At 42.3% G+C, this 25,196-nt stretch overlaps 1 protein-coding gene across 2 annotated transcripts in view; it reads left to right on the top strand.

Annotated features, from left to right (window-relative positions):
- The window catches only part of PLBD1 (phospholipase B domain containing 1), a 74,766-nt gene that overhangs the window by 49,225 nt on the left and 345 nt on the right, over window positions 1–25,196 (top strand). For both annotated transcript variants that reach the window (XM_074357244.1, XM_074357245.1), the window contains 6 exons: window positions 1,939–2,079; window positions 2,483–2,627; window positions 18,972–19,172; window positions 19,280–19,420; window positions 22,328–22,513; window positions 23,128–23,234. In XM_074357244.1, the coding sequence (XP_074213345.1) occupies window positions 1,939–2,079; window positions 2,483–2,627; window positions 18,972–19,172; window positions 19,280–19,420; window positions 22,328–22,513; window positions 23,128–23,234 (921 nt within the window). The remainder of the gene's footprint in view (window positions 1–1,938; window positions 2,080–2,482; window positions 2,628–18,971; window positions 19,173–19,279; window positions 19,421–22,327; window positions 22,514–23,127; window positions 23,235–25,196) is intronic.

Here is a 25,196-nt window from a genome sequence, read left to right as displayed (position 1 = left end):
CTAAGTGTACAAGTTTTATGCTTTCCATCCTCCACGACACACACATTCACACACACAAACCCATGCCCAAACGTCGTAATTTTTTTCTATTTTTTTAAATTGAAGTACAGCCAGTTACAGTGTGTCTATCTCTGGTGTACAACACAATGTCCCAGTCACGCACATACATACATATATATTCGTTTTCATATTTTTTCCATTAAAGATATTGAACATAGTTCCTTGTGCTATCCAAAGGAAACTTTTTTTTCATAATTTTTGAAGTTTTACCGAATCATTGAGGATTTAAATGCAAATTACAAACTGAAAAAAATTACAATTTGTATCAGAGACAATGAGCTGATCTCCCTAATAGTTAAAGAACTCCAGAAAGTAGATAAGAAAAAGAATAACCTAGTAGACAAAATTAGATAAAGCATATGAACAGTTCACAAAAGACAAATCCAAAGATTTTTAAACATATACTCAGACATACTCATAATAAAAGAAATGCCAGTATTAACTACAGTGAGATAGTGTTGTTCACCCATCAAATTGGAATTACACTAAATGTTTAATATGTTCTTGAGGCTGTAAGAGAATCATTGAAACAAGCCCTATGAGGACAGTATCTTTTAAAATACATATTTGGAAATATCTATTAAAATCAAAATTATTTCTAGGAATCTGTCCTACACACAGACTCACACACATTCAAAATGATGTGTCCAAGGTTGATTATTGTAACATTGTTTATAATAACCAAAGATTAGAAGCCACCTGAAAGGCTGTCAGTAAAAATTTGGTTAAAATATCATAATGCATCCATTCACTGAAGTACTATTTAAAAGAACGGGGAAGATTTTTTTCATCCACTATAGAAAGGTCCCAGAGATATTAAGTTAAAGATATTAAGAGAAAAAAATCAAGGTGAAGAGAAGTGTATCTAATACACTAGTGTTCTTATTAAAAAATGATTTATAAGACATTTAAAAAAGTCTGGAGAGATACACGAGAAACCAGTAAAAGTGGTAAACTGAAGACAGGGTGGAACTTGAGCGAACAGAGGACAGGGGTGAGGAGAATTTCTGCTACAGATCTCATGATAATTTTAAACATCTTAAATATTGAATGTGTTACTTACTCAAAAATATGAATGTATTACTTACTCAAAAACAAGGAAAATGTTTATGTAAATAAATAATCAGGTTGGTTGTTTTTTGCTTTCATTTTTGTTTTTTGGTGAAAACACTCGCTTGTGTTTGTCTTCTTACCACCTTTGTCAGAAAACCAATTTGTTTGCAGGTCTCCAGCCCTGGGTTACTCTGGTGGTTTGAATCTCACTGAAGCAGTGCTCTCTAGTTAATGCAAAGGTTATGGTCAAGTCTGATCATTGCCTCAGGTTTAATGCTGTCAAGGCTCTTTCTCCTGTATTAAACACACAAGCAAAATCGAAGGCATCTTTGTTGAATATTTTTGCTGTAAAGCACGGATTCTCAGCTAAAGATGATTTCCCTCCAGAGGCTATGAAGACATTTTTGGTTGTCAAATCTGGGAGGGTGTGACTGATATCTAGTGGGCAGAGGCCAGGGATGCTGGTAAACATCCCACGATGCACAGACCCCTCTGCCTAACAAGAAAGAATTATTTGGCCCAAAATATCACTAGTGCCAAGATTGAAAAAAACCTGCTATAGAGGAATGCAAAGAGTGATCTTTGTGTTTTACTGCCTTAGGACCTACTCCCCAGATCTGTGGGTAACAAGCCAGAATGTCTCATAAACTGTAAAGTAATAAAAATTATTTTATAAACCACAATACGATCTAGTGTATCTGTTATAGTCGAGACCCTTCACAAAGGAATAATTTAATGGATATCTTACAAGAGGGACCCCAGCAATAGAACATGACAGCTAATTGTCCCAAGTCGATATTAAGTGCCGTCTTTGTCTCTTCCCAGCCCTTAACACTGTTCCAGATTCAGTTCCTGAACGCTGTTGGAGATCTGTTGGACCTGATCCCTTCATTTTCTCCCACAAAGAACTCCAGCCTGAATTTTTCTAAGAGATGGGACATGGGACACTGCTCTGCTCTTATTAAGGTGAGACACACAGCGGCCTTTCTCTTGTTCTGGGCCACATGGGCTTTTTCTGTGTGTCACCCAGGTATGGCAGCATCTCACCCCTTTGCTGCAGCTCTATGTCAGCTTTAGGGGTCCTCGCTCATAGAAGTTAAGAACTGGAAGGAACTGATGGAGGGCATTGGGTGGGTTCTGCTTCCTTCATCATTTTTCCCTTCCTTATATACCCGCCAGTCCCACCTTCCAGAATCTTTCACTTTGGAAGCAAAAATAGAGTCTGTCTTGTGCACATAAAAGGTTAATTTTCCAGTAGTGAATATAGCAACCCTGTACCTGTGTGAATTGACACACCCCTGTACACTTCCTCCTTCTGTTGTCAGTTATCTGTATCCCTCTGCATTATCCACTATAATTCTGGCTACAGGTTCTTCCTGGATTTGAGAACATCTTTTTTGCTCACTCAAGCTGGTACACGTATGCAGCCATGCTCAGGATATACAAACACTGGGACTTCAACATCATTGATACAGACACAAGCAGCAGTTTCCTCTCTTTCAGCAGTTACCCAGGTAAGTAAATTTAGAGGGATATCTGAACACTTTGGGTACAATTTCAGGATAAAGCCTTGGTGATTCAGAGTAACAGGAATGGAAGAAGAAATGTTTAGTGATTAGTATACATGAATGAAAAGTGATTTTTTTAAAACATTTTTTATTGATTTATAATCATTTTACAATGTTGAATGAAAAGTGATTTTTAGAGTGCTGTTTAAACCTCAAATACTCTTGTTTAATAGAGTGGCATAAACTAAGTTAGTAGAGTTGTCAAAAATTCACTTCAGCAAACGCTAAGTATTTATTAAGTCCAAGGCGCTTTCCTAGGCTCAGCAGTGGAAGTCAAGATGAGCGAGGCAGATCTTGATCTCAGCATCTCCTTGAGGGCCTATCTCCATTTCCCTTTTTTGTGTGATTTCTTTTTTTTTTTTAATTGACGTATAGTTGATTTATCCATTTTTCTTACTCGTTGCAATTTCCACAGCACTTTACCTATCGTGTGGCACCTAGTACTTAATAAATTTTTGCTGAATCAATGGATGAATGAATGTGCAAGCTTTTAGCTCTTACACTAGCAAGATAAGTACAATGCAGATAATAATAATATTATTGGATACTGTATATGCTACAAAAGAAGTGTAAGAAATGTTGTTTTCAAAATAGGGACAGCTCACATCTGATTGTTGGGAAAAGGAAAAAGAGGTTGATGCTTGAGTTGAACCATGAACAATGACTAGAATTTGAACAGGTAGAGGTGGAGGGGAAGGCTTCATAGAGTGGAGATTGCAAACTCCTGTGCCTAAAGGAGACAGGAAGATGATATCGATGAATAAAGGGGTTGGTAGAAGAAAACAGAAGGGGAAACAGTTGTAGTGAACCCGTGGAAAGGGAGTGAACCTCTCAGCCCCACGGACTGTCACCTAGCGGTGTGGAGATCAGTGTTTCCAGATCCTTAGGCTTCTCAGGAGAGAAACATGGATCTAAAAAACAAAACTCACTGTGTGAACCCATGAAAGCATGTCTGCTAGCTGGAATTGCCCCCTGCAACTGCAGGTTTGCAACCTCTGCAGGAAACATCATAAGCAAACGCAAGGGGGAAATTCTTAGCAAGCTTCTAAGTGTCTGGACGTGGATGTGATGTGGACACTTTTGATCTTTAACAACATATATGCAACGTACAGGGTGGTTATACCGATGACCTGCCGTGTCTGTCTTTGTCAGAGTATTTTAGTCAGAATATTATTGCACTTTCTGGTATTATTGTTCCTAATAGTATTAGCACTGGTTAGGAATTCTGACCAGGGAATAATGTGACTTTTTCCATCCTTGTGATCCTTCAAGACTACTTTGATTTCATCTTCATCATAGTTTGCTTAGTTTTAGTATTGAGGGGAACTGAGGACTCCTCTCTCCAAGTTAGACTGTGCTTTGATCCTTTTGTGTTTCTTTAGGCTGAAATTTAAGGACAGCAAGATACTGAGACAGTCAAATATTTGTATTCTTCTTATTTGTGGTAAAATGCAAAGTTCAGATGCTGCCTGAAATCTTTGCTTGGAAACCTTTGAAGGTCTTCCATTGCCTTAACAGTCCTGGATCCCAAAGGTAGTGACAGAGAAGGACATGGAAGGACTGCTGTGAACCTTTTGATCTTTTGACCTTCTAATATTTGCTTATATATCCTTCCAGACTAGACAGCTACAGAGGTAGGCACATAGATAATAGAGATTTCTAGATTAATTAAACTAAGAGAAAACCAAAAAATATCTTTTTCACTCCCAAGATGTTTTTACAGGAGCCAGTGGAGCAATGAGATTCATATTTTCTCCAATCTGGACAACTTTGTTCTCAACAGCAAAAATGAAAAACATGTAGAATCTTATTTATATTACAAAGATTTGTTTGATTAGCGAATCAGCCACATTGGATTCATCCAATAGATATGGAGCTAAGGTTTACCGAGAACTTCATACCGTGTCTGTGTGCTGTTGATCCCAGAGCAAAGCTGAGTTGTTTTTCTTCGATGGAGGAGTGCCATGGTAGAGTGAGTGCATTAGCAACGTGCTGTTAGTTTTATATTCAAAAATGGCAGGACCTGGAGGTTCCCCATGACGTGGACAAGGATGTTAAGAATTGCTGAGTCAGAACAGACAGATCAAATCATGAGATATTTGTGACTTGGCCGAGGCACACATCGAAGATGATGCTAACTAGGATGGCACAGATACCGTTATAGTAAAGATACAGATAATTCGGAAGATTTCGTATGCACCTATCCATCGTTACGGTACATCATGACCCTCCTGCCACAGTCTGTAGAGTGACCATCAAGATGATTGTTATAAAAGGCATTAAAGCTTTGAAACACGATGACTTTTTTTTGAGATTTCCACAAAGAAAACGGTAGTGCTGGGACAGCTGCTAAACTGTCCTCAACCTGTGAAATACAGCTGCTTTACTTTGGTGAGCCTCAGTTTTCTGATCTGTAAACCGAGGCTAACAAAATGCTCGCTTCATAAAGTTGTAAACTGTGTAATGTATTCATAAATTCTACAATCTTCTGTTAAAACATGCTAGGCAAAGGATTTATGATGAAAAATAGGACAGATGTGGTCCCTATTCTAACAAAATTTACATTCTGGTGAAAAATGGAGACAAATGAAAACAGCAATGATTAAAGTGTGATTTGTGTCATAATAAAGAAGACGACTTTGGGGATGATGCGATCGTTTTTAAGAGAAAGTGAAATTTAAGTTGAGGCACAAAGGACAAGTGTAAGGCCAATGGGATAACGGATGATGATGGAATGTTCTGTTTTTTCGTATAGATATATTTAATTTAAAAAATTTTAAGAAAAATGCCTGGCCAGGGCTGGGATGAGACAAACAGAAACACTTCAGCATCCAAGGCAGAGGGAAGGCTGTTTGCCTCTTTAGAGAATTGCAGGGGTGTGAAAAAGGAGAGGCAGATCATGGACAAAAGGCAGCATATGTAGAGGCCTATAAGCAAGAAGAAGCGTGGAGAAGGCCAGAAGAAATGAAGGACAATGCAAGGCCATTCAAGTGACAAGTGAAAGTGACAGTAATAGATCTGCATTTTAGAATGAACCGGCCCATGAAAGGAGGACATGAGAGGCTTCCAACAGAACCTGTAGAAGGCTGAGGCAATAATCCGGGCAACTCAGGCCACATGGTGTTTTGCAGATGGTCAATCAATATATGGATGGAAGCCTGCTATTCATCTTCAAGAAGGAAACGAGATGTCCGAAATGACTGGTGAATTTCTATGGCAGATCACGACTTTCCGTGTGCTTCCTGTTGTCTTTGCCAGAATCCTGGAGGGGCAATTGCCTAATAAGAATTGTTGGAATTCATTCTCAAAACTGTACTCCAGCATCAGAGAATAGAAGGAACAACAGTGTTCCTTCACAATACATTCGTCAATACGACAAAAGGATTTGCTGACCCCAGCACACCCAGACTTATCTAAGCCAGTCTCATGCTCTGTGCTCACCAGAGGCACAGCTGACTCCATACAAACAGAGGTGGAGGTGGCTATTCAAGGAAACAAATTAGTATAACAACCTCCATCTTAATCTCGAAAGGATTTAAGGTGAGGTCCAAGGTGGCAGAGCAGGAAGATTTCTGAACTCACCTGCTCCCGCAGACACACTGAGTCTACCGCTACACATGGATCACTTCCCTGTGAAAACTAGATGAGCTGCTTCCCATGACACAGAATCAAAGACCGCGTTGTGACAGGTAGGAGAGACACGTGGTCTCGCCAAAGACCTCACCTTACTGTGCGCAGCAGGGATCTCACCGGACAGGTGCTTCCCCGGGAGGAGTGAGGGATTGGCGCCCCGCACCAGGCACCCCGGTCCCTGAGATCTGCACCAGGGGGATGAGCCCCAGAACCGCTGGCTTAGAAAACCAACAAGACTGATATCCAAGGGCTGCAAATTACTGTGGGAAACTGAGATCCCCCAATTAAGGGGCTTGCATGCAGCCTTACTTACCCTGACACCCAGCAAAGAAACAGCAGTTTGCAAAGTGCCTAGACTGTATGTGGAGGAGATTCACCTGCCGATCTAAAGGCAGCGGCTGGAGGGGCGGGGGCGGTGACGTGCTCCCGAAGGCAGAGGCACTGGTGGCAGCTGTCACGGCGCGCTCTACCGAACCTGCTGGCGCAGGGGGGCGAGTTTGGCCGCAGCACCTCCCACTGCTAGCTAAGCAGGCCCAGGCGAGTGGCCGTGGCCGTATCGCACTGCCTTGCTGCAGTCTGCAAGCGTGGGGTGGGGGGGGAGGTGAGACTCCTCCAACCCCGGCTGGGGCTGAGAGCTGTCTTCCTGAAGCTGGTGAGCGTCCCCCACCCCCTCCACTCTCCAGCTGCCTTGCTAAAGCCAGTAGGCATGTGCAGTCCACAGGGACACCTCTTGATCCCCTGGCCTTGCTGGCCAAGGGCACTGGCATTCCTGAGCTCCACAGGGCTGTAACAATCAGAAAGACAGTTCTTGGCAGGCCACCACCTCAATGGCACCGCACAGACAGCAGGCTGAAATAAAACTGGTTTATTCCTGTGAAAAAGGCCTATTTACTTGGCTTGGAGCTTCAGCCAAAGGGGCAGGCTTCAGGCTTCCCCCACCCCCCGCCCACACGTGGGTCCAACAAGATGCCACGAGGAGCTCTGGGGTCGAGCTGTGGGCGGCCATGGTGAGCAGAGCCCTGCTGGCCCTCGGCGTGCCTTGTGCATAGCTGAGCTGACCTTCTGGCTTAGGCACGTATGTGGGCCCCTGTCTCACCTGTGGTCTCACCGCAGAGCTGCCTCCCTTCTGCAGCACCCCGGGCAGCAGGGAGGTGACAAGTGAACTTTACTCACTGCGCTCCCCTGCTGGCTCCCGTGACAGTCACCTCACCCTCTGCAGGTTCTGAGCCATGTGTTCAGCAGTCTTTTGAGGGAAGGCAGGCCCTGCCCCCTAAAAGGGATTTTTAAAACCTCGCTGTTAAACATAAACGGGCCTTTGTAACAGATCTCAGGCCTCCAGGTGGTGAGGTGACTTCCTGCTCTCACGAGTCAGCCTTCAGCTGGATGGATAGTCCTTGCAAAGTTGGAACTGCTCTTCTGGCTCTGCCTGCAGGCGTCTCACCTGTCCTACCCACAGGTGGGGGCTCATCAAAAGTAGGCGTGTAGTCAGCTCAGAAAGGGATCGCACTCTGAGATTGCACTGATCACAGCTTAAGTCCAAGAGAAGACGGACAGTGCTGCAAATATGTTGATATGTGTTTCCTCTGTAAAATTCCGAATGTCACTTTAATGACCAGAAAAAGAAGTATCATTCATATTTTTCTTAGTACTGTGCATAAGACTTGCCTTTGTGGCCATCGTTGACAAAGCACGGTAGTGATTTTTGAGAGATTCATTAGAAGCCAGTATTCACAGGTGACATGATAAGTGTCGCAGAGTCATTAGGTAAAATGGTGCTGAGGAACTGCAGAAGCCAAGAAATCTGTGTTGTTCCAGTACAAGCAGGTTACAAAGCGTCATGGCTTTGTAATCATAGTACTGCTGCCTGTTTCTCATCTAGGGAGATACAAAAACTTCCAGGAACAAGGCATTTGGTAATAAAGAATGCAAAGAGATGGTACCTGGACACTTCACAGAGAATCTTCGCATACACTGATTGGACAGTAGACAAATACGTTAGTATGCTTCTCAACCCATTATTCTAAATCTTCACTGATAAATCACGATACCTCCCATGGGCCCTGGAATTTTGTCATACACTTCTTAATCAAATTGTTTATATAGGTAGGGGCCCTGGAAAAATTACTTGCCTGAGTCTCTGGACACTCTAAGGATGGTTGTCTTGTATAACTTTGTTCTAGAAGCCATCCATCCTGCACAAGAAGGGCTTTGAATAGCTGTGGTCTGTTTTCCCTAACAGCTGATGAGGCTAAGGAAGATAAAAGCCCTGACAAGCCCTCTGCCAGGACATTGTGTACAGATAACTGCTGATTTTGGCTCAGCAGTCAAGAACCAAGCAGAGGGGAGAGTATAGCTCAGTGGTAAAGCATGTGCGTAGCATGCACAAGGTCTTGGGTTCAATCCCCAGTACCACCACTAAAAAAGTAAATAAATAAATGAATCTAGTTACCTGCCCCCTCAAAAAAAAAATTTTAAAAAACAAAGAACCAAGGAAGTAAGACATAGAGAGAAATCCCATAGGGAATGATGGCACTGAAAAGGCAGGCAAGACCACTGCATGAAGACCACAGTGCAAAGATCTTCTTATCAACAAGGAGAGCACAAATAACGAATGTTGGTGAGGATGTGGAGTAAAGGGAACCCTTGTACACTGTTGGTGGGAATGTAAATTGGTGCAGCCACTGTGAAAAACAGTTTGGAGTTTTCTCAAAAACTAAAAATAGAACTACCATATGACTCAGCAATTCCACTCCTGAATATATATCCAAAAAAACCCCTAAAACCCTAACTCAAAAAGATACATGCTTCGGAACATTCATAGTAGCATTAGTTACAATTGCCAAGCTATGGAAGCAACTTAAGTATCCATCAGCAGATGAATGGATAAAGAAGATGTGGTTTTTATATATATATATATACAATGGAATACTACTCAGCCACGAAAAATGAAATTTTGCTATTTGCAGCAATATGGATGGACTTGGAGGGCATTATGCTAAGTGAAATAAGTCAAAGAAAGACAAATACTATATGATATCACTTAGATGTGAAATCTAAAATCTAAAACAACAAACTAGTGAATATAACAAAAAAGAAGCAGACTCACAGATACAGAAAACAAAATAGTGGTTACCAGTCGGGAGAGAGGGCAAAGGGGTGGGGGAGTGGGAGGGACAAATTATTCGTTGTAAGACAGGCTACAAGGATGTATTGTACAACACAGGGAATAGAGCCACTGTTTTGTAGTAACTGTAAGTGGAGTGTGACCTTTAAAAATCATATTAAAAAATAAAATAAAACTTTTTCATGTCAAAAAATAGATCTATAGATTTCAATTGCATTGGATCTTTAAATAAATTCAGAGAAAAGCAGCATGTCAGTAATACTGAGTCTTCAATCCACAAATATTGTTTTTCTATTTATTTAAGTCTTTAATTTGAGCAATGTTTTGTAGTTTTTAGTACATGGATCTTACATACTTTTAATTAATTTGAGTCCTAAGTGATTTTTGATACTACTATAAGCAGAATCAATTTTCATTCCTTTTTCCAATTGTTCACTGCTTGTATATATGCATTAGTTATCTATTGCTATGTAACAAATCAGCCCCAAACATTAGTGACTTAAAATAATGATAATTACTTGGTATCTCATGGTTTCTATGAATAAGGAATTTAGATAAGGCTCAGCGAGATGGCTTGTCTCTACTTCACTATATTTGGGGCTTTAGCTAAAGACCCAGACTGAGAGGCTGAGATCTCCGATAACTTATCTGAAGCTGAAGGATATACTTCCAAGTTGACTCACACGATTAAGATGATGCTGGCAAATTGATTTCCTCCACCTGGGCCTCTTCACAGGGCTGCTCAAGTATCCGCAAGACAAAATGCCTGGTTTCCCCCAGACCAAGTGATCCGAAAGAACAAGGCGGAAACAGCACCTCCTACTGTGACCTAGTCTCAGAAGTCACACACTGTCTCCTCCACCACATTCTACTTGTTAGAAGCCTGTGATTAGGATCAGCCCACACTCAAGGAAAGGAAATCAGAGTCTGTCTTTTAAAGGGAAAAATGTCAAGGAATTTGTGGAAATTTAAAAACCACCACAATACAGAAATACTGAGGGTTTTTTTTTTTATATATATATTTCCTTTTTATCCTGAGAACTTTCTAAATTCATTTATCAGTTCTAATAGCTTTTTTGTAGATATCTTGGGACTTTTCTCGTTGCATAATCAAGCCATCTCTGCATAAAGATGGTTGTACTTCTTCCTTATCTTGTGTGTCTTTGTTTTCTTGCATGAGTGCACTGGACAAGACCTCCAGGACCCCGTAGACTAGAAATGGCAGGGAAATCCTTGCCCAGTTCCTGATCTTAGGGGGAAAGTATTCCGTCTTTCACCATTAAGTATGATGTTAATTTTTGTCGATACCCTTTGTAAAATTTCTGAAGTTAAAAAAGATCCCTTCTCCTCCTACTTTGTTTACTAATATTTTGTTAAGGATTTTTTTCATCTGGTATTCATGAGAAATATTGGCTGTGGTTTCCTTTTCTTGTAATAGTATTGGGGTAAGCCTGTTCATATCATCTGAGTTTGGAATTATTTTCTTCTATGTTTTCTGAAAGAGTTTGTGTAGGGCTAGAATTATTTTTTTCCCTTAAATATCTAAAAGAATTCAGTGATTAAGCCATCTAGATATGGAATTTTATTTGTGGGAAAAATTTTAAACTATGAGTTCAATTTCCTTCATTGATATAGATCTATTCAGCTTTTCTAATTCTTCTTAGGGCAGTTTAGAAATTTTGTGTCTTTCAAGGATTTTGTCCATTGATTCTAATTTAGCATGTTTATTGATATAAAGCTATTTATAACATTTTATTAACCTTTTCATGTCTGTAGGACCTGTAGCTAAGTACCTGTAATCATTTATAATACTCTTTTTCCTTGATCAATCTAGCTAGAAGTGTATCAATTTTATTGATGTTTTCCAATAACCAGATTTTATTTTTATTGATTTGTTTCCTCTTTGTCCATTTTCCTCTCACACTGGTTTTCATTCTTATCTTTAGCATTTTCTTTTTTCTACTTACTTTGCATTTAATCAGTGTAGTTTCGTAGACACCCAAGGATATTGGAGAGACTGAGATTTTTTAGAGCTAACTCTCTCTCTGGTTTTCTTGTTTCAGAGGTTTCCTCTAAATTTCTACTTGTTCTTCCAGCTCTGAATTTTGCCCTTTGATAGCCTGTATGAGGTGGGGAGAACCTTCTGTCAAAGTTGAGGCAAATTCATATCTCTCACCAGGAACAAGTAAATCATGAGGGTAAATCTCTCAGTTCTTTCTGTTTTCACCCCGAGCTCCCTGGCATCTCTCACATTCTTGCACAGTTAATGCTCAAATTTCTCCCTTTAAATTCTCAGCACTGAACTTGGACTTCCAGCCTGAGTCATGATGGCCGCAGTCTTCCACCCTCAGAGCTGGATTAGGGCATGCACTCGAACAAGGGACCCACATATTCATATTCCCAACTAATACCACCCGTGTTCAGGTTTTTCCCTGCCTTTGGTCACTTCCGGGTACCTCCAGCTCATTGTTTTACATGATTTTGTACAGTGTTTATCATTTTTATTTGTGGGAGAAATCATCGCACCTCTCTGTGCTGCCACTGGAATACTCACCCTGGGTGAGCACTGTTATTGCCTTTTGTTTTATTTTTTTAATGTTTTTACTTTTGGGGGTAGGTAATTAGGTTTAGTTATTTATTTGCTTTTAGAGGAGGTACTGGGGACTGAACCCAGGACCTCGTGCATACTAAGCACGTGCTCTACCACTTGAGCTATACCCTCCCCCCATTACTGCCTTTTAATGCGTTTTACCCAAATGTTTTCCATATTAACAAAAGGTGTCACAAGAGCCCCCCTTAGAAGCCTTCCCTAACCTTCAGGCTGAGTAAGCTGCTGCTCTTTTCAGCTTCCCGGGTGCCCTGGGTGTAATTTCTTCGGCACCCATGTCCCATATTCACATCTCCATCTGCAGGGCCAGCACAGAACCTTCCACATTGCGATCATCGAATAAACGCTTATGGAAGCAAGGAAGGAGGAAAGGGAGGAAGGAAGAAAAGATCATGGGAAGAAAAAAGGAAGGGAGAGAGGCAGACAGATTACAAATGACCCGCTCTGATGTGGACCTGTAGGGACTGAGGGCGAAAAGGAAAAATACAGTGAATGGTGGAGGTGGGGTTGCCTAAAAGATCGTAGTCTCCAACACAACCTCATTGTTTTCTGTCTGTACTGCCCTCCCTTTGATACTCTTGACTTGAAAACAAGAGTCCAGGATGCTCAGGAATTGTTTTCAAGGCATTTCAGATGCAAACCCATATGTTCAGCCCAGGAATTGGACGTTGAAGCTAACTAGTCCTTTGTAGCCACCCTGATTATGAATGACATGAATAGGACCTAACTAGTTTCTTGGGAATTAGGCAGTCCCCGAGTTTTAAGTAAGTTACTTTAAAATGTTTGTGCTTAACTTTGTATTGAAATAAAAAGAAAAAAACTAATATTCATTTAGTTCCTACTTACGTGGCTGGCATTATAACTGACCCCTGTGTGTAGGCATCACACACATTTGGTGTGTATTATGTCATTTCATAAAAACCTAACAAGGAGGGTAGTGTATCTGCCTTTCTCAAATAAAGAAACCAGTTCAGAGAAATTAAATAGCCGGCTCAAAAGCGCACTGCTCAGTGGTTGGGGTGCTGGGGCTCAAACACAACCTAAACAAGTACATAGTCCCTGTTTCTGTTTTCAGAAATGGTTCGGTTTGTATTTGAGCTGAATGGTTAAAACTAAAAGAGCCACGAACTCAAAAGGGCCTCCAGGAATGCCAGGTGGGTGGCCCTTTTGCATGGGAACAAAGCTGGAGCCTATTCAAAGTGCTTTAATTGAGGGTTACAGTAATGACGCCCCTATGAGGCTGGCGGCAGGCTTAGTTATCTGTGCGCGGGGCTCTCTGGGATGCGTTTAATGTGCTTCACCAAGAACGCTTGTGTTCCTGCTCCACATTACACCCAGGCACCCCCTCCCCTCCCTTCCCCACTACATAACACGTGCATACCCCTTACACTTAAAATTTCCTGTGGAGCCTGGTAAAAATGCAGACTCCAAAGTGCCATCTATGGGAGTTCTTGCTCAGCTGATCTGGGCTGGTGCATCTGTAACAAGCACCCCAGGTGATTCTAACATACTGGGTCCAAGCCCATCCTTTCGGACTGGTAGCCTTCCTGGTCTGGGTAGCTGTGACTTGGCTCAACTTTCTCCTGTTTGAAGTTCAAATGCTTGAAAGTAGGTGCAGAGGAACATAAAAGAGTAGTCTGAAAGCCTCAAGAAAATTCAGTCAAGTCTCCTTCATAATCCGTAATGTTGTTACTTTCATGGGTTATTAAGTTGCCTCTGTAGTTGTAAACATTTTTTAATGTGGTATAATTACTTCTCTTTATTTTGCGTTACCTCTTTTATCTTAGATGCTTTGATCGTAAGGCTGAAATATATACAAACAGTCTGTGGCTTAACTCATGCCAAGATTCACGTCTTCTGCCTTTAAAGAGCAGAAGCAAAGGAGGAAAAGAAGAAAAGTAGAACGAGGGCATCTATTCCAAAGGACCGGAGTTAGGTCTTGTAGCACTTCACTTCTGCTTTCCTAGGTACCTTGCTTTTGTTTTGCATTCCTCTTTGGCACCATCCCAGGATGCTGATGACTTCTGCCAGGGCACTCCCATCTTTCCCTACCTAGCTAAAGAAGCATCCTGCCTTCTTTCTTGAAATCCCGCCTTATTTTCCATGTTCTTCTTGATGAACTGGTCATAAGGTGATTTTCCCCAACTCCACCCTGTCTAAACATGCAGCTCCCCATGATTCACTCTCTTCCTAATTGCTTCCAATGCGTGTGCTCCATTGTGGGTAAGTGTTGTTGCCATTTGCATGACTACAGATCTGTTCCCCTCAAATTTGTCAGGTGGATATTATAGGCGTGTGTTGACATTCAGTCCTAGATTTGTTCCTGACAATGCTGTTTATTACCTTTAAAGAGCTAAATATTTTTTTCAAATAGCTCATCTAAGCATTCTTTTTGTGACGATCAAATGATAAACAAAATCTATCCTCTGAAAGCAAGGTTTCTGGTGTGTAGTAGGTACACAGTAAATGTTAGTCACCACCACCGTCTCTTTCTTCCTTGTATTTAACAGTTACTTATTGAGCACCTACTATGTGTCAAATCCTTTTCTTGGCGCTGGAGTGAAGAAGACAGAAAAAGTTCCTGCGCTGGTGGAACTGACATGATGTGGGATTAGATGGAAAAGAAAACAGTAAACAAATAAATAATCCAAAGTAAACAAGATGACTTATTATTGAAGAAAAAATTAATTTTGATGTAGATAATAACAGGCTGTTGATTAAATATAAACCCACCTTCTTCATATTTACTCTATGTAATCTTTAAGACACCTGCTAATTCTTTCATGTGGACCACCATAGCTGTCCGGACTCCAGATGTGGGGTTGTGTGCTTGAATACCTAATAGGATGAATCCTCCATTGATCATATTCCTACTGCAGGATTAAGCAGAAATGTGCTTAAAAAAACAAACACCAAAAAACATACTTGATAGAAGAAGAGTTACCAGAAGGAGAAGGGGAAATTGATTGGTACCAGTTAGGATCTTTGCAGGAAGGGAAGTAAGTAAATGCCATTCTGGAAAGTAGGAAGACTGGGGCCACTGTGGAGGAGACAAAATAAGCAGCTGTAGGATTTCATGTTCTGGGAGAACAAGGATTCCCTCAAGCTGCCTTTTCTTAGGATGCGGAAGATTCTCCAGCGGCAGACAGTAGCCTTAAAGCAGGGGTTCTGGTGGAGACTCAGAGGAGAGCGGAGGTGGGCGGAGAGGACAGTCTGGGCATGCGCCTTTTGAAGAAGCTCCTGAACGAATTCGGATGCAGTCACTGGGTTGGGAACCACTGCTCGGTCCTTGGGATATGGTAGGTATTTGGCTTAGAGAAATCAGACAGCCCAGCTTCGGTGGGGGCTTTCTTCAGGTCTGTGCTATCGTGGGCCTTCACAGTGCTTGATGAGCGTTCCTTTGCCGGGGCATGTAAGTGGCCAACGTGTTTCTTCTTTAGGTAAAGCTTTTCCCCTCACCTGATTATAGTGATTCAACAGGCTGGTAATTAGAGGTCTTCTTTTATTTTCCAGTAGGTGGCGCCAGAGCACAAGTTTTTGGTTTCCCTTCCCTGCGCTGCCTCTGGTTATTTTTGAGAGCTGGCACTTTCCACCCTCCGCTGCCTCTGTCAGAGGTGTTGCCTGGTGCCCTCACTGTCACTGCTTGTGCCTCCAGGGTTGTTGGTGGCTTGGGGCTGCCGGTGTTGCTGGCAGTGCCACCTGGGGCACCGAGCTGGCAGGTGCCTTCGTTGTGTCCAGAGCCTCCCACGTGGCAGGCTCTGTGCCTCAGGAGGAAGGAGAGGTGGAAGCGGAGCCGTGGTCGCAGGTGTCTCTCCACGCTTGGGGTTGTCAGGCTTGAGGGTGCTGCTGCTGCTGCGGGCAGTGGGGGCTGGGAGGTGGGCTCTATAGCTAAAGGAGCAGGGTTGCAGGGCCCAGTGCAGTTCCCTGTGGCTGGGGTGGGTGCTGTGGCCGGAGCCCCAGAGTCGCGTGTGCCGCCTCCCCTGCTGTTACCGGGTTCTGCTGGGCTGTGGGCTCCGCCAGCGTGGCCCGGGATCCGGGACTGCCTTCCCTATTCCCCGGGCTCTGCCCCTTCTGTGTCTTCCAGTCCACCCACCTTTACACGACAGATGTGTGGAGCTCTCCAGCACCCTGGCGTGTGGGGATGAGGCACCTTTGTTGAGCTGTGCATGTTTCTCTGGTTGTAGACTGAAGGGCAGAGACAAAGAGAGCGTCTCCCACTCCCATGATGCTAACATCATTCTTCCAAATGCGCGCATTTTAAATACACTTGATAGCATAATAAAGGTAAACTTTTCTGGATTGTATTAAGCAATAGATCCAAATGGCATCAGAGGATAAGTGGTCCCTGTTAATTGTTATGATTTAAGTGTTTTTTTTTTTTAAGTCTTGAAATGTGATTTATTAACTGTAAGAGTTCTCTTTAATTTCTTAATTAAGCTTAGCGAGAAACTCACTATGAAATGTTGTTTGCAGGCTGGCTTTCTTACGCGAGTGTTTCACTTCATCCTGATCTAAAATAGCGTGCCTTCCAAAGCTGCTCGGGACAGATAAGAGCAAGAATATAATTTTATGTAGTCAAAGAACATTTATTTCTCTCATAATGGAGTGTTTCAGGATGTCATCCCCTCTCTCTGGGCCTCTTCCTTTTTTTTTTTTATCTTAAGCTTTAAACTATAGAATTAACTTCCTTGACTAAAGTTTGTTGTAAGCCAATTTCTCTTTGTTCCAAAACTCTGGAATTTTTACATTTTTCCGTCTTCAGTAAAGACTACTCCTTTCCTATGAGTCACTCACGCATATGGAAGAGCACCTGCCCTCTTGTGTCCATAGAGGCTGCTGCAGTTAAGAAGTGAATCAGCAAGTGTATGAGGCCAGACACAGAGCATTCCCTCCCATGGAGATTTTCTACCGGAGAGCTTGCTGAAGGCTGCCAAGCATGGCTGGGAGAGTTCAAACCCTGCAGAGTGACCCTAGCCCAGGAGGTGAATGAACAGTCCTTGCAATTCACCTCGCGCTGTATCGGTCTTGCATCCTATATCTAGGCTGTATCTTCTCAGAGGGGTTGCCTGTTATAATTGCACTCAAGGGTGCCAGCCCTGTAACAAGCTTTGTACTGCTTGGACTGTGCATCCTTTTGTCCTGTCCATGGGTCTCTGTACTGGCCAACTGCAGTCTTGTGGCGGCTCTCATCATGTCACTTTCGCACTCAGGAGTTTCCAGGAGTTAAAATTAGACTGTTGGAGGTGAATGACTTCCCTGAAGTCCCAGGTTATCAAAGGGAGGGAATAAGGAACAGAGGCAAAATGAGAAGTGCCAGATTTGTTGGTGGCAATACAGGGAACTAAAACGCAGGCCTTCTGACTCCCAGTGGATGTTCTGAAGTCTTGTCTTTAGCTCTGGGTGATGCCATTATTTGACCCCACCTATCCCTATCAAGCCTAGAGTAAATACACAATAGCTTGTTTGTTGAGTGAATGAATGAAGACTATCCAACTGTATTTTCTAATGTTTCTTTGCCTCTACTTCCCAAACCGTCCACTCTCCTGTGCTACAGACTACTCCTGCTGTGCACTTTCATTCATATTATTGCTCCCACCTGCAATGCTCACAGCTCTCTACCTGGCCAACACTTATATAAGAATCTAGACTCTGCTCCAGATCCACTTCCTCCATGAAGCTGTCCTCCTCCGGCCTTCATTAAGCCAGAGGAGGCGAGCCATGAGGACTGAGCAGAGGTGTTCAGAGTTAATGGGAAAGCAATGCACCGGATCAAAGACCTGCATTCTAGACCCAGGTCTGCCAGGAGCTGTATGATCCTGGATAGGTCCTCTCCCCTCTGTGAGCCTCATTTTGCTCTTCCCTGCTGTAAAGCATCAGACTACATCGGAGTTGCTCACTGTGTGCTCTAATGAGGTGATAGGAGGTGGTTCCTGAACACGTATTTTTTGCACATTAGTAGAAATGTGTTTGCTGGAATATATTGGTTTGGTGGGGAGAAAAGCCCAAAAACATTAGACCCGCTGTTCCTTGGATATTATGTTTTGTGATAAGGCTAAGTATTTTAAGTTTGAAGAGAGAGTTAATTTAAGGAAAGATACTAAGCAGTACAAGCAGTAAGCAGGTAACGGCAAACATGGCAAGGTGGTATAAAAATGGTGGGAATTCGCGAAGCGTCGGGGGAACCCACCACTCTGGTTCCTTCTAATCTCTCGCTGGGCTCGTCTCTGACGTTAATTGAGCACTGCCCGCTCACCCATCACTGTTAGTCACGGACAATGGTATGTGCTCTCTCATTCATACAGGTGTGTCTGATAGCCTCTGATCTCTGCCACGCTCATCACAGTATAAAGCACAAAACTGGCCTTTAAAAAAAGACCAGTGGCGCCACTGATTGTCCTGCGTTGCCTCCAACATTTGTAACAAGCGTTGACCCAGAGTGTCAATATCCTACTTTCAAAACCATGTTCACTTTTATAAATGTAGCTATTGTTTCTATTTATAAAAATTTTTATAGACTCTGTATAAAATTTGGAAAACATAGAAAAGGGGAAAGAGGAGAAAGAAGGCACCCATATTCTTACGCTCCAACAATGAATCCTGCTAACATCTCCCCCAGTTGTAAGTTCTCCCGCAGAATCCTAGAGAGTGAGGATCTGTTTCTGTTCATCATTTTGGAACCTTGGAATAGTCTTAGTTTAACATATTTTTGTTATCCCAAATCATAAAATCAAAAATTTTCAATGGAGAATCCGGGCAGGGAGGTCCACTGGCACCTCTGTAAGCAGCAGTTAAGTAACTGCGGATAATGACTGAGAATTATAACATACTCTGCAAAACGCATTGTGTATGCAAAGCTCTGTGCTAACAATGATGGTCCCATATTTTGTGTATTTGTATGCTGATTTATATATTTCTGTTTCTGTAGGGTTTTTGGAGTCTCTGGATGACTTTTACATTCTTAACAGTGGTTTGGTATTGCTGCAGACCACTAACAGCGTGTATAATAAGACCCTATTGAAGCAGGTGGTACCCCAGTCTCTCCTGGCCTGGCAGAGAGTCCGGGTGGCCAATATGATGGCAAAAGATGGCAAGCAGTGGGCAGAGATCTTTTCAAAATACAACTCTGGTAAGTGGCTCTGCAGAGTAACTTTTCGGCATGTACGTATATTTAGATTTCGAGTTGACCAGTGAAGCCATGCTCATGCCCTGTCTTCATGTCTCCTGATATTTCAGGCACCTATAACAATCAGTACATGGTCCTGGACCTAAAGAAGGTAAATCTGAACTACGGCCTTGGCAAAGGCACTCTGTACATTGTGGAGCAAATTCCTACATATATAGAATATTCTGAACAGACCGATGTTCTCCGAAGAGGTACTTTCTTCATGCTAGAAAGCTGGAAGTCTTAAGAGTATGTGTGTGTGCGCGTGTATATGGCGGGGACCGAGCGGTGTGTCTGGTGGGGAAAGAAGGATGGGGATGCCATTGCTGGTCACGCTGGGGAAGAATTACCAGGCTCAGCACAATGTGTGAAACCTGCAGCCTCAATCTCTTACTTGACAATGTACTCTTGTGTGGTAGATTGGGACAAAGCCAGGCATTCATGATCTTATGACTCCTCATGGATCCAGTATTACTTTCTCTCCTGGGTTCGCGGTAAAATGTTTAGTTCAGTTCAGCAAATGTTTCTGGGAGTGCAACTCTGGCCCAGAGACTGGAAAAACATGGATGCAAAATCCCCAAGCTTTAGGAACTCACAGTCTGGTGGGGAAGCAAGGCACATAAAGCAGCTGCCAGAACCCAGATAAGCGCTGGTGTAGCAGCCCTGGGGGTGAAACTAAAGAAAACCCCGTTGTCAGTAGGAGGGATCGGAGAAGGTGCTTCTGGACGGTGAGAGCATAGCCCAGCACAGGTTCTGGAGTCGCACTGCCTCGGTTTGAATATCTGTTCCTCAAAATCTTATCCATTCTTTCCAAGCCTCACTTCCTTTATCTGTAAAACACAAGTCATGGTACAGTCACTGATCTGTAATTTTGAAATCTCCAAATCCTAAAACTAAAAGTTGTTTGTTTGCTTGGTTGGTTTTTGTCCTAGCTCCCTGTGCCAGCAAAATAACGACCTGATCTGAACTCACTCGGTAGCAAAAACTAACTTGAACTATTTATAGTCCTTCTTTCCTCTCCTCTGGAGAGACTATTTATACATTAGGCTACAAAAATATCCATATCTTTGATTATGAGGTGCTCCCCACAGAGACTGACACATCGTATATAATTTACACACTCCGTTGCCCGTTCTAAAATCTGGAAAACCCTGGATTCTGAAACACATCTGGCCCCCAAGAGTTTTTGGATGTGGGAGCGTGGACCTTTGCAATTCCACAGGGTTGTCATAATAATTGACTGAGATAATTCTTGCAAATTCTTGAGCACCTTGCTGACGCAAAGCAAGTACAAGTATCTTGCACTGAACATAGGGCTTTGCACACGCGAGACATCCTCACTGAGTATTTGCTGAGTGAAAGTGAAGAGGATGACTGAGTGGAGGTTTAAAGGCTAGGAAGGGGCTCACCAATTTGGCAAAGGAATAAGGGCAAACAAATGGAGGCACGAAGATGGTGACTGAGAAACGATTAGCTCACGACAGCTGCAGGGCGGGCTGTGACGCGGAGGACAGGTAGTGAGGGACTAATAGCAGCCCTGCGTGTCCTGCTGAGAAGTTTAGCCTTTCTCCTTTAGAAAACTGAAGTTTTTAAAAAGGGAGAACAGACTGGAGGTCACAGAGAAGACAGGAGACTAGTCAGAAAACTATCGGAAGAGATCAGCTGGTAGAGCAGGAGGAACAGAACCAAGATGAGGTGTGCGCCTGGCCATCAGAGCCTGGTCCTCACTTTCCCAGATCCTTGAATCCATTTTGTAACGACCCCCCGGGTGAGCGGTCTTACTCCAGGGAAGCTCACACCAGCTGAATGCACATAATGTGCATAAAACAAAATTAGTGACGGTGGGAACTTCCATTGCCAAGCTGATGAGATGCTACCAGGTAGCAGACCCACCTCCTTTTCTTGTTGGAAAATTGACCTGAGAAGTCAGATCACTAGGCGGTTGCTTGATGAGCATGGCAGTTCGAAACTGAGACCCTAGCTTAGTGTGACTTAGAAGCCTGGTCCATCCAGCTCCTGAGAGCCTGATAATAAGCTCGTGCCTTAAGAGGGAGATGCTTCTTAAAGGGGTCTGGTTACCGAGAGCCTTTTCCTCTAGGGACCGCTGCTGCTTTATAGGATGGTATGTTTAGGTTCTTTGCAATCCCATTCCCAGATCCCATGAAGAAATCTACCCTGGGACTAAAAAAAGTTGGTGCTGATCTGTCTGTAGTCGCTCTCCCCGCCCCCGCCCCCCCCACCTCTGAGTTAGGAAGAACAGAGGTAAATGAGTTAAATTCACTGGGAGTCTACCGTATACTTGACATAATTTTTACTTATCTTCTCTTGTTTGATCTTCATATTTCCAGATAAGTTGTATTTTTACCATCTTACTGTAAAGGAAGAAAGGGTCAGAAAGAAACGCGCGATTTGCCCAAATAATTAAGTGATCTCATATAGCTATTATTGTTCACATTTTACAGATGATAAAACTGAGGCACAGAGAGGTTAAATAACTTGTCTAAGGTCACATAGCTCATAAGCGCAGAACCAGGCTTAACTCCCAAGGCTGCATAACCCAGATACACTACAACAATAAATGTGATTTTAGCCTGTACTTTCAATGTGGTATTTATCCCACCTATGAAGTTTTGAATGAAGCTGAGCCTTTATGAATGTTTAGCGTCAAAGGAGTTAAAACTTTGCTGGAACCTTAAAGATCATCTCCAATCCCCTCACATTATGACCCCCCTTCCCTCCCCCCGCTAAAAAATGAAAAAAAAAAAAATGAGGTTAACTGCCTAAGGCCTTGTTGTCCAACCCTGAGCCTAGAATTGAGGTTCTCTTCTGCTTAATAGATTGCTTTACAAATTTGGGGTGAAAAACCAAAGAATTCTGATGCTCTTCTTCCCCAGTGGAATAATCCAGAAGCATACAGATTCTGTAACTTGAAAAGGAGCTGTTCTGTACCTTGAAAAGGGTTCACATTCATTATTTTCTATAAATATCATTTTGTAATTAAACAACTGTGCCAATTTTCAGAAGAAACTACCATTAGTAACATTTCATTTGTTTCCTCTCTCTTCTGTCTCCCTCCCTATTGTCACTCCCACCCGTCTTTCCCTTCCTTTGCACATCAGGATATTGGCCCTCCTACAACATTCCCTTCCATGAAAAAATCTACAACTGGAGTGGCTATCCACTGTTAGCCAAGAAGCTGGGTTTGGAATACTCTTACGATCTGTCTTCACGAGCCAAAATCTTCCGGCGTGACCAAGGGGAAGTGACTGATATGGCATCCATGAAATATATCATGCGATACAACAGTACGTAGCACATTTCTCCAGAATCACACTTCAAAACTCCTTTTCTTCCCCATGGATAAAGAATCCATGTAAGTTTATCATCTCTGTACTAGAAGAAATTATAAGAAGTTATTGAATTAAGTATTTAGTATTCAATTGATACTATACATATTTTATACTCAACAAATAGAAATTTGTCTTCCTTTAGAGAAGATGATAGAGAAGAAGATTCTACAGATTCTTTTGAAAAAAAAACATTGTATGTAAAACACAGACAAAATAACCTGTACAATGTACCTTTTTTTACCCTCCCCTCCCAAACACAGGTGTCCTTCCAAGGACAAAGCAGCTAATAAAACAAAAATTATTCACAAATACTTTATTTTTTGATGAACAGTATCAAAGTCAAATTTGTATTTATTTTGTTGAAAAGAAATTGATGCATATTCATCCTTTATTATCTCTCTTCCACCCACTCCTCACTGTGCAGGGTTCTTGGGAGCAGGCTGGGCCGAGGGGGCCTCTGGGGTACACTCTCTGATTACCTGGGCTTTAACAGGTCCAAAAAGCTTCCTGTGGATAAGTGAACCTCAGGATGGCCCAGACTCACCCTTTGCCCCATCACTGTTTCCTAGACTACATGAAGGAGCCTTACAGTAGGGGTGATCCCTGCAACACCATCTGCTGCCGGCAGGACCTGAGCTCCCGCGACCCGAGTCCTGGAGGTTGCTATGACACCAAGGTAACATGCTATTGGTTTTTAAATTTAACTTCCACCAGCACCTAGGCCTATTCAAAGGCAGAACTGCAGAGATGTTTGTGGCATAAAACACAATAATGTCTCTAAAACATAAACTCAATTCAGAAATCAGCTTTTTCAGAGATTCTGGTGGTAGGTCCCGTTGCCTAACTCCCAGTCTCTGCTCTGCCACTTGATTATAAATCACATAATCTTGTAATGCTTCTGTTTCCTCAACTGAAAAACGGAATAACAGCGCTTGCCTCATAGGGTTGCTATGAAGAATATACATTTAATAGCTATAAAATATTTACAGTACTTAATGGGTTATTTGTAAATGTACACAATTATGATGATGATGGTGGTGGTGATTTTGTTGACGTCTAAAGTTTTACCAGACTGGCCCAAAGTCCAAAGAACATATTATTGAAAGCAGTGTGATTTCACATTAAACAGGAATTGAGTTTACCTGAAGGAACATGTATTGGACCAGATGCTGAAAGCACTAAAGGGTTTTTCTACGTTAGAATTGTTTTTCGTTTTTTAATTTATTTATTTATAATTTTTTTTGGCAGGGGGTAGGAAATTAGGTTTATTTATGTATTTAATTTTAGAGGAGGTACTGGGGACTGAACCCAGGACCTTGTGCATGCTAAGCATGCGCTCTACCACTTGAGCTATACCCTCCCCCTGCTACGTTAGAATTGTTCAGTGCTGTAATGTGTCTCACAATGTAGGTAATAAGTCTGTGGGGAGGGGGCTGAAGCCAGCTCCCGTAGGCTTGAGAACCAGTTGTTACAATCAGTTGCCACCACGTTGACAGCTTGAGGTGGTGGAATATTTACACCATGGAAATCAGCAAATACTACTAAGTGAGGGGTTTTCCCCTCCGAGAGCTGGTTGAAAACTTACTGGCACACTACTGGATTCGGGGTGTCAAAGGGTAGGAGTTAGCCATCTATTGGGTGGAAAGAGTCATCTTACCACATCCTTTTGCACTTTGGGCTTGGGCACGTGTCTTTTCTTTGCATCTCTAGTCCTAAATCCTGGAAGAAATTTGTTACAAGTAGAGTTAACCGTTCTGTCAGAAGCTCTGAAAACTGTAAGAATGCCAACCCCCTACACGTTATTTTTTCTATCGGCCTAGTGTCTAAACAGAAGATGCTTTAGAGAAATTTGAGCCAAACTTTGGCCTTAATGACTCTCAAAATGTTGTGTAATGTAAAAAAAATACAGTGGATGCAGTGAGCCTGGCACACATGAAGCCCCAATGAATGTTTTTGTATTTATTTCTTTTTAATGGTATTTGCAAACATTCAGTAAAGTGTGTAAAAAGTGTGACATCCATTCCAGAATACACAAAGAATTACTTGAATTGGGGAGAACCCAAGCCAAGCTTCTACCTGCCAGATTTTACTTTTTTTCAGAGACAAAAGCCTGCCAGTTTTTCATCAAAAAAGTTTCTGTTGAAGCATGTACCTTGAACCTTAAGATCTGCTGCTATCCAGTGTTTGAAAAGTGTTTTTAAGAACCGTGGACCTCATTTTTTGATATTGAGTTCCTTCTACCTTAATACTCTTGTTACTGCCCTGATTAATAACAACTTTTACTGAGGAATTAATATATTCTAGATACTGCTTCAAGTCTTTGCTCTCATTAATCCTTATGACAACTCTTCTGTGAAGTACGGTTATTAGCCTACTTTTACGAAGGAGAAAACTGAGTCAGACAGGTGTTATTTTAAAGTAAGTTTTAGAGCTAGAATTCTGAATATGAGTAACCTGACTCCAGATCTCACACTTTCGGCTGCGTTCATGTAACACACTTCCACTGGTCACCTCACATTTGAATGCCAGATGGATACAGAAAAGCACATTGTGGGAGCCTGCAAGATTTTAAGGGGTGCTAATATTAGGAATTTGGAAAAAGAGCAAGAAAAACAACAGTAGCAACAGGAGATTTAGT

This window comes from Camelus bactrianus, chromosome 34 (assembly GCF_048773025.1).
Source record: "Camelus bactrianus isolate YW-2024 breed Bactrian camel chromosome 34, ASM4877302v1, whole genome shotgun sequence".
NCBI classification, from domain to species: Eukaryota; Metazoa; Chordata; class Mammalia; order Artiodactyla; family Camelidae; genus Camelus; species Camelus bactrianus.
This window is presented reverse-complemented; position numbering and strand designations above follow the sequence as displayed.